Source organism: Zingiber officinale, chromosome 7B (genome assembly GCF_018446385.1).
Source record: "Zingiber officinale cultivar Zhangliang chromosome 7B, Zo_v1.1, whole genome shotgun sequence".
Lineage (NCBI taxonomy): Eukaryota > Viridiplantae > Streptophyta > Magnoliopsida > Zingiberales > Zingiberaceae > Zingiber > Zingiber officinale.
Genome location: NC_055999.1, coordinates 65,520,764 through 65,535,219, shown reverse-complemented (window position 1 = coordinate 65,535,219; position 14,456 = coordinate 65,520,764). Strand labels below are relative to the sequence as shown.

Sequence of the window (14,456 nt, the reverse complement as noted above, 5' to 3'; positions counted from 1 at the left end):
ATAGTATCCTCCCCATAAGAGTCACTGCTATTATTTGTGTGACCGAAGAAAAATCAACTATTAATTTATCATAAAGCTTGGTAAAACCTCCTCTTACAAATGTTTGAATTTGTATACGTCTACATTATCGTGACATACAAAATTCATAGTGTTTGAGGTAATTTTATTTGTCATAAAGTTAGGTTGACAAAATAAAATTAATGGGTAAAATCTCATCTTACAAATGATTGAATTTGTATACGTCCACACTATCGTGGCATACAAAATTCATAGTAATTGAGGTAATTATAGGTTGACAAGATAATTAATGGATAAGACCCTCCTCTTATAAATGTTTGAATTTGTATACGTCCACACTATCATGGCATATAAAATTCACGGTGTTTGAGGTGTTGGTGAATTTAAATGATATTGTTTTGAGAAATCAATATTATTTTAAATTCTAAAGTTTTGACCAAATATTTGATCAAAAACAGACCAACTATTAATTTTATTTGTCATAAAGTTAAGATGACAAGATAATAAAATTAATGATTGAATTTGTATACGTCCACACTATCGCGGCATACAAAATTCACAGTGTTTGAGGTGTTGGTCTTGACCAAAATTTTGTGATTCTTTGGATTTCAAATGATTTTCAATTCCCTAGCTGTTATACTATAGAATAGACTTACTAGTTCCAATTATAATGATTGGAAATAAAACTTGGACACTAAGGTGGGCTGCCCTCTCAGGAATGAGAACAATAAAGGTGTTTCTTATTAGTTGTTGAAACATGTTTAGTGGTGTTATCTACTGGTACCTGGTGTGTAGATACGAGAACCACTGATCATGTCTGCAAATCATTGCAGGGGTTCCAGGTAACCTAATAACTACATGAAGTAGAAATCACCGTTTACATGGGCAATACTATGAAAGTGGTGGCTGTTGCAGTGGGAGATGTTTATTTAGGAATAAAACATTGATTTTGAGAAATTATCTTTATGTACCAAGTTTTAGAAAAAATTTGATTTCAGTTTCTAAACTATTTGAGGATGGATATTCTATTTCTTTTGATGACAAAGTAGTTGTCAAGAAAAATACAGTGGTTATCTGTTCTGGTACATTAGGTGGCAATTTGTATACTCTAAATCCAATAACTCCCATGATGCAACAAATGAAAATTAATAACACATCTTCTAATTCTAATAAGAGAAAGCAACATTTGAAAATGAACCAAACATATCTTTGGCATCTAAGGCTAGGTCATATTAACTTGAGTAGGATTCAAAGGTTAAAAGTCGATGGACTTTTGGGTTCATTGGTGGTGGAAAAATTTCCAACCTGCGAGTCTTGCTTGAAAGGAAAAATGACCAAGAGACCTTTTAATGATAAGGGGTATAGAGCCAAAGATGTGTTGGAATTGGTTCATTCTGATTTGTGTGGACCTATGACTATCCAGGCAAGAGGTAGTTTCGAATAGTTCATCTCTTTTATAGACGACTATTCGAGATACGGGTACATTTACTTGATACGCCACAAGTCTGAGTACTTCGATAAGTTCAAAGAGTATAAGGCTGATGTGGAGAACCGTCATGGTAAAAGTATCAAAACACTACGGTGTGATCGTAGTGGCGAGTACCTCTTAGGAGAGTTTAGGAGTTACTTATCAGAAGTCAAAATTCAATCCCAACTGTCTGCACCTAATACACCCCAACAAAATGGTGTGGGAGAATAAAGGTATAGGACTTTTATGAAAATGGTTTGATCGATGATGAATTATTTAGAATTACCAAATTCATTTTAGGATATACTCTAGAAATGACAATGAACATAGTACCTTCTAAAGTCAGAACTCTCTACTCCCATAGAATTGTACAATGGGCGTAAGCCTAGTCTGAAGCATATTCAGATTTGGGGTAGTCCAGCACATGTGCTGAAGGGAGACACTGATAAGTTGGACAGGAGTTCACTTATTTGTGGGTTATCCTAGAGAAACGAAAGGAGTTTTATAGTCCTAAAAATTAGAAGGTCATTGTTAACACCAATGCCCGATTTTAGAAGAGGACTATGTAATGAACCACAAAGCCTATGAGAAAAATTATTCTTAAGAAAATTAGAGAAGACACGTATAAACTAGTACCAACTGTACAAGATGAGATAACACAAGAAACTGCAACATGTGTCACAAATGTTGCACAATTACAAGCAGTGCCACGTCGTAGTGGGAGGGTTGTTTTGCAACTTGGTAGATTCATGTTTTTGGGAGAGTCTTGGACTTGATCCCCGGTGAACATGAACCTGATTCCCACACATATGATGAAGCACTCCAAGATAAAAATGAAGCATCTTGGCAAAGTGCAATGAACTCTAAAATAGAATCTATGTATTCTAATAAGGTCTGAGAGCTTGTAGAACCATCAAATGGTGTAAAAGCCATTGAGTGTAAATAAGTCTACAAAAGAAAAAGGGACAGACAGAAAGGTGGAAACTTTTAAAGCAAGGCTTGTTGCAAAAGGATATACTCAGAAAGAGAGAATCGATTATGAGGAAACATTTTCACCGGTAGTTATGCTTAAGTCTATCCGGATACTTTTATCTATTGCTGCTCATATGGATTATGAGGTTTGACAAATGGATGTCAAGACAGCTTTCCTTAATGGAAGTCTTGAAGAAAACATCCATATGAAGCAACCAGAGGGGTTTATTGAAAAAGGCAAAGAGCATCTTGTATGTAAGCTCAATCGGTCTATTTATGAACTGAAGCAAGCTTCAAGATCTTGGAATATCCGGTTTAATGAAGTAATCTAGTCTTATGGATTTATTCTGTGTCCGAATGAGTCTTGTGTATACAAGAAGTGTGACGGAAATGTGGTGATATTTCTTGTACTATACGTAGATGACATTTTGATAGTTAACAATAATATCAAAGTGCTGTCAGAAGTAAGGTATGGTTGTCCAAGCAATTCGATATGAAGGACTTGGGAGAATGCAGACATATTCTTGGGATCAAAGCAATAAGGGATTGCAAGAAAAGAATATTGTGCTTATCCCAAGCTTTATATAACAATACTATCCTAGCTCGTTTTAGCATGCAAAACTCCAAGAAAGGTTTTCTACCTTTTAGGCATGGAGTACCTCTATCTAAAGAGATGTCTCCTAAGATATCAAAAGAGATAGAGGAAATGAAGGCAGTTCCTTATGCTGTAGGAAGCCTAATGTATGCGATGCTATGTACGAGACTGGATATCTGTTTTACCATGGGCATGGTTAGCAGATATCAAAGTAACCCAAGACAAGTACATTGGACTACCGTAAAGTATATATTAAAGTACCTGAGAAGGACTAGAGATTGTATGCTGGTTTACCAGGCAAATGACTTGCTCCCTGTGGGTTACACGGATTCAGAATTCCAATCAAATAGGAACAATAGTAAGTTAACCTCAGGGGTTTATGTTTACTTTAGGAAATGGAACCATAACAATGGAGAAGTGTTAAGCAAAAATGCGGTTCATACTCCACCATAGAGCAAAGTAAATGGCAGTCTGTGAGGCAACCATAGAAGCTGAATGGCTCAATAACTTCATGATGGACTTAGATGTGATTCCTGGTTTGCCAAAAATTATTTGGAGCAGTAGCAAACTCGAAGGAACCACGAGCCCATAAGGCAAGTAAACACATAGAGCGCAAGTACCACCCAATACGAGACATCGTATAATGAGGAGAAGTTGTTGTCGCCTATATTGTATTAGGAGATAACCTGGATCTTTTCACTAAGGCCCTTAAGGCAAGAGCTTTTGATGGGCATGTTGAGGGGATGTGAATCAGATGTATGGTAGCATATATGGCAGCATAGTCTTTTAGTATAAGTGGGAGATTGTTAGGATGTATACTAAAAGCCTAGCTTTTGAATAAACATTTATTTTGAAATAGGAATCACATTGGTCAAATGTCTACATTTATGCTAAGTGTAGTTGTCCATTTAATTTATATTGTAGATAACATGGTGTGAGGAGACATACAGAAGATCATGTTATCAGTTCCTAATAAATTATAAATAGACACTACAAGAATTTTTGCATTCAACAACACCCAATAGACAACGCTTTTTAATAAAAACGTTGTCGTTCTTTGTTTTACAACGCTTTTAGTGAAAAGCGTTGTCTATGGTATTTACTTTTTACTAAAGACAACGGTTTTTAATGAAGTGTTGTCTTTAGTGTTGTTGTTTATGGTCAAAGACAACATTTTTTTAAAAAACGTTTTTTAAAGTGTTGTGTATGTTTCCCCTAAACTCACTTAAAATAAATTCGCAGCCCTCGCTTTGCTAAACTCTAAACCCTCAACGCGCGCGCGCCTTCTCCTCACCACTCCTCTCCACGAGTTCTCCTCTCCACTCCTCTCCACGAGTTCTCCTCTCCACGCCTTCTCCTCTCCACTCCTCTCCACGAGCGCCTTCTCCTCTCCACGAGCGCCTTCTCCTCTCCTTGCCGCGTGATCTCCTCTGAACCCTAATCTCGACCCAAACTCCTCACGCAAAACTCCTCACGCCGGCCCAACTCCTCCAAGTCGAGAGAGATGGGATCAGTTATGGTGTAGTAAAGGGATCGCACGGGGGGACGAGCGTGGTCTACCTTTTTGTGCTGGCCCCATTTTCGATTTTGTAACCTATCTATCATAAATAATTTTGTACCGTGCAGGCCTTCCTGCTAGGGTTTTGCACAGGGCAGAGACTTCCATCCCAATTCGTAAACTAAGCCAAGGTAAACCTCTCAACCATTTCCTTCTCTTCAACACCCTTCTTGCTGATCTGGTTGGTCAATTTTTGACAGAAAGTAATGTTAGAAAGCAGTAGTTACTTACCTCTGTTCGTTGTTATATTAGGTCGGCAAAGGGTCCTGCTTTCATTGTAGAGAGAATAGAGCTGCTGGATCTTGGAGTTGACCAGAGTTTTAATGTTCCAACGATCTCATCTGGTTGGCTAGCTGGTTCTGGTTGGGGGTAACATCTAACAAGTGCTGTTCTCATCGTTGCCTTTCATTTCATTTTTCCTTTGTTGGAATTAACAACAAAAGAACGAACTTTCTTTCTTTCTTTCTTTTTTCCAATAATGAAGTTTTATCTTGTTGTTAAAATCTTATCAATTTAGTTTGCAGATTACAATTTTTGCATGCGATTTTCTACATGGGCAAATATAATGCTTTAGTGTATAATTACATATCGGATTTAATTAGACTTCCAAAATTATGTCCTGCTTAAAAATGATCTGTTTTTCAGCATAATCTTTGTGATTTCTTGCGCATTTGAACCTAACTTAGGATTATATTTAATGCTTCATATATACCTTTATTCTTGGTTGGTACTAGGAATTTTTACTATTCAATTTTACATTTTGTTATTCTTTTAAGCAATAAAATTTACTCTTTTAGCTAGTGGCACAAACATTTAAAGCATGCACATGCTCAATAAGCATCAATCTAGCCACACAACCTGTCATACTCCATGCCTATCCTTTCTCTATATTGTAATATTCCCCTCATTCAGGGTCAGGGGCATAGGTATACTCATTAATCAAGCTCAGTTAATAAGCTTGCTTCTAACATGATAAAATAAGGAGCTAATTTAAACCAGAGTGTGATCCCCTTAAGCTAATTTGTAGTGCCTTCTTTCCTCCTGTAAGTATTTTTAAAATATATTTCCTCTAAGAACCCTCTAATTGATTCACATTAAATTATTTCACATTTGTTATTTGATTTTTCTTTGTTGTAGGGGACTGAATTATGTGATGATAATGACATCAATAGAGCTATTATGTGGAAGAAAGGACGCGCCAACAAAGGAGGAGAGTTTGAAGGTGAAGATTTGGTGAACACAGTACACAAGATTGTAAGTAAATTTTCATGTTCTTCTGATAATGACTTCAATATATCTTCTAGTTTTCGAGAGTAAAGTTGCATGCATGCATACCCTTTGCGTGAGGAAGCCAAGGCAAGCAGTGCAATGAGGAGTTTAACAACCATTCCTTGCATAGCTTGAATTCTCAGTACTAGAGCATGTATTGAGGAAGTAAATGGTGAATGAATGCATTGAGAGCTTAGAGGTGACGGGTTTATATAGAACAGATGTGGATTTACTAGGTATCTAGGTTTGAAATGTTCTTACTTGGAGAAGAGATCAAGTCGAAAAGTCTATTACATGCAGTGGTTTCCTTTTGCTGCAATCAATTAATGGTGAATGCATTGAGAACTTAGAGGTGATAGCTAGAGTTTCTATAGAACAGATGCAGATAAATCAACCAGGTTTGAAACGTTCTTGGCAGTAAGCAATTTGTAAGCTTCAGTAACCCAAGGGCCAGTAAAGTTGTTCCCCAGACCACTGCTCTGAAGCTTCTATTATGTTTTCCCACTTGATTGGTGACAAATAAAGCTCCTTGTCTCCTTGAGCATTCTCTTTGTGCTGTTTTAGTTTGAATTAAAGCATAAGATTCATGAATCGAAACTTGAGAGGTTGGGAACAACTTTACTTTTGATTATTCTTTCCTGCAACTCCAGACAATTAGCTTCAATTATGTGGTGGTCCAGACAATTCAGTGATCTTAATATTTGGTAATATTTGGTCTTTGATGCTCACGACAGAGTTCCAACGCTGCATGATTACCTTGTTCAAGCAGATTGCTCGCTGCCTCAGTAGCTCGCATTTTCAGGTTTGTTTCATCATTGATATTCCTTCTTTTTAGTGTTCTATATTAAAAGGAAATACTAACTGTCGATGAGATTGTTATCCTCTTGCTTGAACATGAACCAAAGTATATAAATTTGACCTTTTGATCTGAAAGTATAAAAAAAAGTTAATTGGATACTAGTTTTTTATTTTTTTTTTGCAGTTGCATTTGTTGTATTTTCATATGTTTCTCAGTGAACTTCTAAACAATTCTTTTTTCATTAATTTATTAAGGCTTATTATAAGTTTCAGTTTGATGGTGCAAATTGTTTTCTTTTGTAATCCATCTGTTTCTTCTTTGGTTTAGGAAAGTTGAAGTGAATCCCTTGATTTGGAGGAGCTGTCAGGATTAGTACCATGGATTGGCTTGGGCAATCTCAATATTTGCGTCAAACTGTCTTCTGGCCTTCCCTATCATCTGCAGTATCTGAGGTATACTATGCACATTTACCGTGAATTTTCCTTATTGAGCTTGGGCTAGTGACGGTTACGAATGTATTTTATTTCAAGAACCGTATAAGCAAGTGTTCGTGCATCTAGTTTTATAACAATGCACTTCGTATCTTTGATCTAAAAAGCTTCTGAAACAAGTCATCTTCTCCAAGCATGCCCTGGTCAACATGCTAGTCACCTACTGGAGTCATTTCCTCGATGGCACGGATGAATACCTGAAATCCATCCTCTACTCCACCATTCTTTGCCACTCCTCAAGCCGAAACAACTGCAAAGGTAGAGTCAACATCAAGTATTACATTGTACCTGGCTACAAGAAGACCGGGGCCGCAAAATCCAATAAAGACAGGTCAAACATCAAGTAGCATTTTGTAACTTATTCCTCTTAGGTTATATGCTTGGTTAATATATATGCTTAGAACTTGTAAAGACAGGTCAAACATTAATATGCTTGGTTAATATATCCATCTACAGCACTCCCGCTTTTTCCTCTAAATATGATTTTCATTTAGCACAGAACTAATGCCAATTTTTTTATTTTGATGCAGTGTTTAAAGAGCTTGAGTAGAAGTTGGCCCTAAAGAAAACTTGTCAGTTATAATATAAACACACTTACGGTATGAATTACATGTATATATAACATTGACATATTATTTAGTACGAGATTTACATGTATGAAAGTTTTCATACAAAATTTCTTGATTGCCTACAACCCCAGGTGTGCTGATGACAAGTTGAAGAAGATGGCTCTAAGAGTGATAGCTGAAAGCCTTTCAGAAGAAGAGATTGCTGGACTTAAAGAAGCAATTCCATGCGATCCCCCGTTTGAGATCCCAGAAGGGCCCTCGTACACTTGTCGTGGCCGCCGCCGGCATTTCTACTGCTGTCTCTGAGGCCATGGCCGCCAAGTGGGCACAGAAGACCGTCGTCGTCCCTGCTCAGAGGCGCGGATGCCATCTCATCACCCCCAAGGTTCAATCGCCCCCAAATCTGTCTCTTTTTCTTCCGATCATTTCTTGATTTTATCTCCCTTATTAATCAGTAAAAAGCAATTTTTTTCCTGTTGTGTTTGGAAAATGATCCACTGGTCAATCGATAGATGCGTTTGGTTGTACTTGATCTCTTATATTTCTTACTGATGGACGCTCGATGTATAGGAAAATGTGATGAAACATAACTCGTATGCTTCTGGTGTTGTGCCAGATTGTTGAAGAGATACAACAAGATTTGTCGGGCTTCAAATGCGGCCTTGCTCATCTTTTCCGTGAGTTTTCGTTGACTGCGATTACAATTTTATTAAAAACAAATTGTCCGTTGCATTTTGCTGCTGTTCTTCTGATCAGAAGGTTAAATACTTGTTCAGTGCAGCATACAAGTGCTTCTCTCACCATAAATGAGAATTATGACTCTGATGTTCAGAGCGACACTGAAACATTTCTGAATCGGATTGTGCCAGAGGTGATATTCATAGATCCCTTTAGTGATTACTGCAAAATATAGAATTGGATTTTTTTTTTTTTGACGATTTACTTATGATTCATCCTTTGCTTATTGTGTTAGGGTCGATCTGCACCGTGGAAGCACACATTGGAAGGTGAGTAAACGTGAAAATTGCAGCCTCCCAATTTCATTAACACCCAATACTGAAATAGCCTTCTTTCATCTCTGGCAATTGCCAGAAAAATCAGTATCAGCTGATAAAGCAGTTACGATTTATTGAACTGCTGTGCTGATCTTGGCATTAAATATTGTAGAAGAGCTTATGATTGCCATTCCCTATGTATAATTCTTCTAATCAAGCGACCATCCTTCTCGAATAATAGCAGCAAGACTATTAATCATGCTTTATCTTTCTGTTTCAATAAGACAGGAATGGTTCTTCTCTTCTTTAAGGAAAGCACACAATTGATTTCTCTCCATTTTGAGGAAGCATAGAAACTTGTTCTATTATGTAGCACTTCACACTATTAGCTTGTAACTTTTGATCATTTTGTTTCAATGTGATGTATAGGTTGCTCTCTACTGGATATGGATCCTTTAAGATTAAGTCCAGCAATCTTAAAGAAGAGTCAATGATGAGGTTTTGTAAAACTTGTGTGTTTGAAAAATTATTGTCATGAAGTTAAGGATAACTTGTATGATACAAAATTAATTAGTGGATCAATATGTATACATTTTGTTTGTATAATATAAAGTTTTATTTATTTGTTAAATAGTCTTATTATAAAAATGATTGTGGTTGTGGATATTCAATTATATGTAAATTTTGAGTATTTTTTATAATTTTTGCTATTTAATTAAGAAAAACACTATTTTTTATAAATTTAAAAAGACAACGTTTTTAAGTAATAAAAGACAACGCTTAAAAAACAATGTCTTTGAGACCAACCACAACGCTTTTAAAGCGTTGTCTTTGATATGTGCATTTTTACAACAACATCTATAACAACGCTTTTTAAGAACGAAAAGACAACGCTTAAAAAGCGTTGTCTTTGTGACCAACCACAACGCTTTTAAAGCGTTGTCTTTGATATGACTTTCTACAACACCATCTACAACATCACTTTTTAAGTACATACGACAACGCCAAAAAAGCGTTGTTGTTTAGCTTTTTTCTTGTAGTGAGAAGCTCACAACCAAGATGGAATGGGACAAACCATTAGAATGGTTGTAGTGTAATTTGGTATTAGTTTATCTTGACTATAAAATTACACTAGTATATTATGAGTGTATTGAGCAGAACTATTTGAGGTAGTTTCTTTTTATACTGACTACATAAAAGAACAAAAGCTCTGTTATTATGGAAGTGTGTACTCTTAATCATGATACAATAATAAGCACGTATACTTAATATTTATTTCTTTAATTATCAAAGGGTGTGATTTAGTTCATTAAATCAATAGGCCCGATAAGTTGGGAAATGATATTATTTATATGGTGTGTTGTTGATTATAGAATGAAACTGTGTCCTAGTAATATAGGTTGATGATGTCCCCTTGAGGAGATCATAAGGATTGTCATATAAACCCTGCAGGTGGACTTAGTTCGACATGACGATAAGGTTGAGTGGTACTACTCTTGGAGTTAGATATTAATTAAGTGAGTTGTCAGTAACTCATTTAATTAGTGGATATTTAATATCTTAAACACAGGGAGACTAACACACTCATGATAAGAAGGAGCCCATATTATAATATGGGATTATTGTAGTAGTGCAATAATAACTCTTTAGTAGAATGAATATTATTAAAGAACTTGAGTTGGGTGTTCGGGGCGAACACGGGAAGCTCAAGCTCATCGGGAGACCAAAATCAATTCCTCCTCTAGGTCCCTATTGTAGCCTCTTAAATAAAGCTTTATATCCACCCAAAAGCCTAACTTCTTAAGGCCCAAGCTAGGGTTGGCCAAGCCTTGCTTGGAGACCAAGCAAGGGGTCGGCCAAGCTAAGCTTGGAGCCCAAGCAAGGGGCCGACCACACACAAGAAGAGAAGGAAGTTTTATTTTTTTGTAAAATCTTTCCTCTTATAGAGATCCATAAAAAGGATTTAAAAGGATAATTTTAATATAAAACTTTCCATTTTTAGATTAGTCACAAAAGGAAATAAAAGGATTTTTATTTTATTAAAAACTTTCCTTTTATGATGGTTTTAAAAGAGACTTTTAAATTTTAAAATCTTTCCTTTTATAGCTTTCTACAAAAGAATAAAAGAGAGATTTGAAATCTCTCTTTATTTGTAGTTATTTATAATGTGAAAGAAAGATTTTAATTTTTGTTATAAAACTTTCATTTTTGTAACCATGTTTTATTTTAAATCTTTTCTTTTATAGATATCTATAAAAGGATTTAAAAGAGAGAGATTTTAATTTATAAAACATTCCTTTTATAACTATCCACAATAGGGATTTTAAAAGAGAGATTTTAATTTTGTTTAAAAATTTTCCTTGCTTGGAGCACAAGCTTGTGGCCGGCCATGTCATGGGAGTAAAGAAAATTTTTATTTTTTGTTATAAAACTTTTCTTTTTTGACAAGACCAAGGAATATAAAAGAGAAGGAGGGGGTGCTTCACCTAAGAACACATCTTCTATTCCTCTCTATTCTTCCTTGGTGGCCGACCCTTGTTCTTTCTCTTCTCTCCTTTTGTTTTCTCTCTTGGAGGCCGGTGACATCAATTGTGGGAGATCTCTTGGTGGCCGGTTGCTTGAAGGAGAAGAAGAAGAGAAGGAAGCTCTCTTGTCTAGCATCCCTTGGAGGTTATTTGGTGGTCGGATCTTGGAAGCCTTGGAAGAAGCTTGAGTGGATTTCATCTTGGAAGATCATCTCCCACATGACGTCCAAGAGAAGGAGAGGAATACAATAGAAGATCAAGAGGTCTATAAGCTATAAAAAGTATAACTAGTTATTAGTGTCTGCATCATAACTAGTTCATCTTTTGTATATATTTTGAAAAACCAAACACAAGAGGTTATCGGTTTTAAGTTATCATTTTTGTTATCGACTTTATTTTTTGATTTCATATTTCGATATTGTGTTTCTATTGAGGTCTCTATAGTTAAACCTAGTTTACTGTAAGAAATTAAATATTCAATTTCTTTGAAAGGCTTTGTCTAAAAAGTGGTGGATGATCCCATACCCAAGAAGGCCTAGTGTCTCGCCATGTTTAACCTGGAAGCCGATTTTTGAAATAGATATTTGATAACTTCTGTAATATGGTTTAACTTAGGAAGATCACCTCGATTGAACTTGGAGTAAGAATGTTAAGTTTCGTTCCCAATCCAAGTTTAACTTCTAAAGGGAAATTTGGATTAATAATGTTAAGCATCATTTGCAATCCAAATTTAACTTTAGTAGAGCACATAGGTAGCCAGGATAGTTCTATGCTTGTACTAATTTTTGTACAGGGGAACTAGGATGGTATTCCGAGTAACAACAAATATCTAGACCCAAAGTGGATAATATTATGTCATTGTGAAGATATCTAAATTCTTTTCGATCCTACAGCTTTTTCCAAGGATCCCAAATATCACAACAAAGGGAAACATATAGCTATAAAATATAACTTTGTAAGGGATATTGTGGCTAAAAGAAAATTAATTCTTGAATATGTCCTACACGTGTTATGTTTGCAGATCCTTTTACTAAGCTAATGAATAGAGAGTCATTTAAAGAACCTGTAAAGTCTTTGGGACTTTGTAGAATGTAACAACATTATAATTTCAATCAGATGTTGTGATTTGATTGTATAATTTGCTATAATTTATTCAATGCATATGATTTCGTTACATTCATATAAGAATCTCAATGAGCATGTTGGCAGGTTGATATTGGTCCACTCACATGGACAATCATATTTATTTGTTGAGTAAAAATACAGATAAGACCGTTGCTTATGGGACAACTTATGTAGCTGTGAATAGAGATAGATCCATAAGTTTGTTGGTGCAACCTTAGGTCAAGGTTGACCTGGTTGACCCGACTCGAGTTGACCTGACTCGAGTTGTATTTTGATGTTTGACGAGAACAGAAGAGTTGTATATTGATGGGAGATTGTTGGTGCAACCTTAGGTCAAGGTTGACCTGGTTGACCTGACTCGAGTTGACCTGACTCAAGTTGTATTTTGATGTTTGACAAGAACAGAAACTTGGGAGGTTGTGGGTGCAACCCTTGGTCAAGGTTGACCTGGTTGACCCGAGGTGAGTTGACTTGGCACGGAGAAGTCCAAGTATGGAAACTTGGCATGTGAAAGTCGGAGAGGGCTCGGTAGCTCGTTCTCCGGACTGAGGTCAGAGAGGGCTCGGGAGCTCGTTCTCTGGACCGGATGGAAGTCGGAGAGGGCTCGGTAGCTCGTTCTCCGAACTGTGGTCAGAGAGGGCTCGGTAGCTCGTTCTCTGGACCGAATGTGGAAAGTCCTGGTGAGTGAAGCCAGGCAGACGGATAAGTCCTGGTGAGTGAAGCCAGGCAGTGGGAAAGTCCTGGTGAGTGAAGCCAGGCAGTGGGAAAGTGAAGCCAGGCAGTTGGAAAGTCCTGGTGAGTGAAGCCGGGCAGATTGGAAATCCTGGTGAGTGAAGCCAGGTGAAAACCCTAGTGAGTGAAGCTAGGTGAAAGTCCTGGTAAGTGAAGCCGGGCAAGGGAAAATCCAGATGGATCAAGGGTGATCGGACATCTGGTGTTGAGAAGGTCAAGTAGGTCAAGGGAATGACCGGATACTTGACACGGAGAGAAAAGTCCAAGTGGGTCAAAGGGATTGACCGGACAGTTGGTGGGGAGTCTTAGCGGGTCAAGGGAGTGACCGGATGCTAAGCATGATGTACCAAGAGGTCAAGGTTGACCGGATATTGGTTTGGACTTGGTTTGGGAAAAAACCAAGACCTGTATCGGTCTGGTGACCGATCCACTGATACTGTGGTTTCTTGATCGGTCTGGAGACTGATCAGAAAGCGATCAGTGCTTCTGTGAGCATCGACGGGGGACCGATCAGAGCTGATCGGTCCCGGGACCGATCAGAACGCGATGCAGTGGGCCTCTGTAAGCGTCTGATCGGTCTGGGGACCGATCAGCATAGAGCCTGATCGGTCCCCACGACCGATCAGATCAGCCCCAGACCGATCAGGGTGATGCCTGATCGGTCTGGCCACTAGCCGTTGAGAGGCAACGACTAGGTTCTTCTGCTGTTTTTTGGCTTCTGTTCTTCACAGGTGGATGCAGGTATAAAAGAGGCTGAGGGCTTCTACAGTGCTGCAACTTCTCCCTGGTTCTTTCTGTTCTTACTGAGCTTTGCTGAGCTCTCGGTTTGCTGAAGCTTCGCGTGAGCTTCATGCTGGTTTTCTAGCTGCTGGAGCCGTGAAGCTGCTGCTTCATCAACGGACTCCGACGAGAAGGCAAGCAAGTGTGTTTACAATTTCTATTGTTCTTGTTTGTTTCCTCTATTCTTGTACTCCTATTCTTGCTGGTGCAAGAAAGATTGTGGCGAGGTTTCTCCACCCATAAGGAGTTTATATTAGCCGATTTTCCGAGGACTCATCCACCGACGGATTGATAGGCTTCGTCCACCTTACGGACACGCCAAGGAGTAGGAGTTTCATCTCCGAACCTCGTTACATCGACGAGTTTGAGGTTTGCTATTCTCCGCTTTCGTTTCTATTTGTTTTATTTCCGCTGCGCTAACTTGATTTGTAGAAAGAAACGAACGATTTGGGGCGGCTATTCACACCCCCCCTCTCTAGCCGCGATCATCGATCCTAACAAGTGGTATCAGAGCGAGGTCGCTCTTCGCCGGATTAACACCCGAGGGAGCACAAGCTAGA

General features: G+C 37.8%; 1 protein-coding gene across 1 annotated transcript; it reads left to right on the top strand.

The window, feature by feature from the left end:
- The first annotated feature begins 8,037 nt into the window (after positions 1–8,037).
- Positions 8,038–8,864, top strand: LOC122003790 (UPF0047 protein YjbQ-like). Its single transcript, XM_042558806.1, has 4 exons — positions 8,038–8,124; positions 8,356–8,416; positions 8,516–8,610; positions 8,713–8,864. The coding sequence occupies exons 1-4, from the start codon at positions 8,050–8,052 to the stop codon at positions 8,752–8,754; spliced, it is 273 nt and encodes a 90-aa protein (XP_042414740.1). The 5' UTR covers positions 8,038–8,049; the 3' UTR covers positions 8,755–8,864.
- The last annotated feature ends 5,592 nt before the right edge of the window (positions 8,865–14,456 follow it).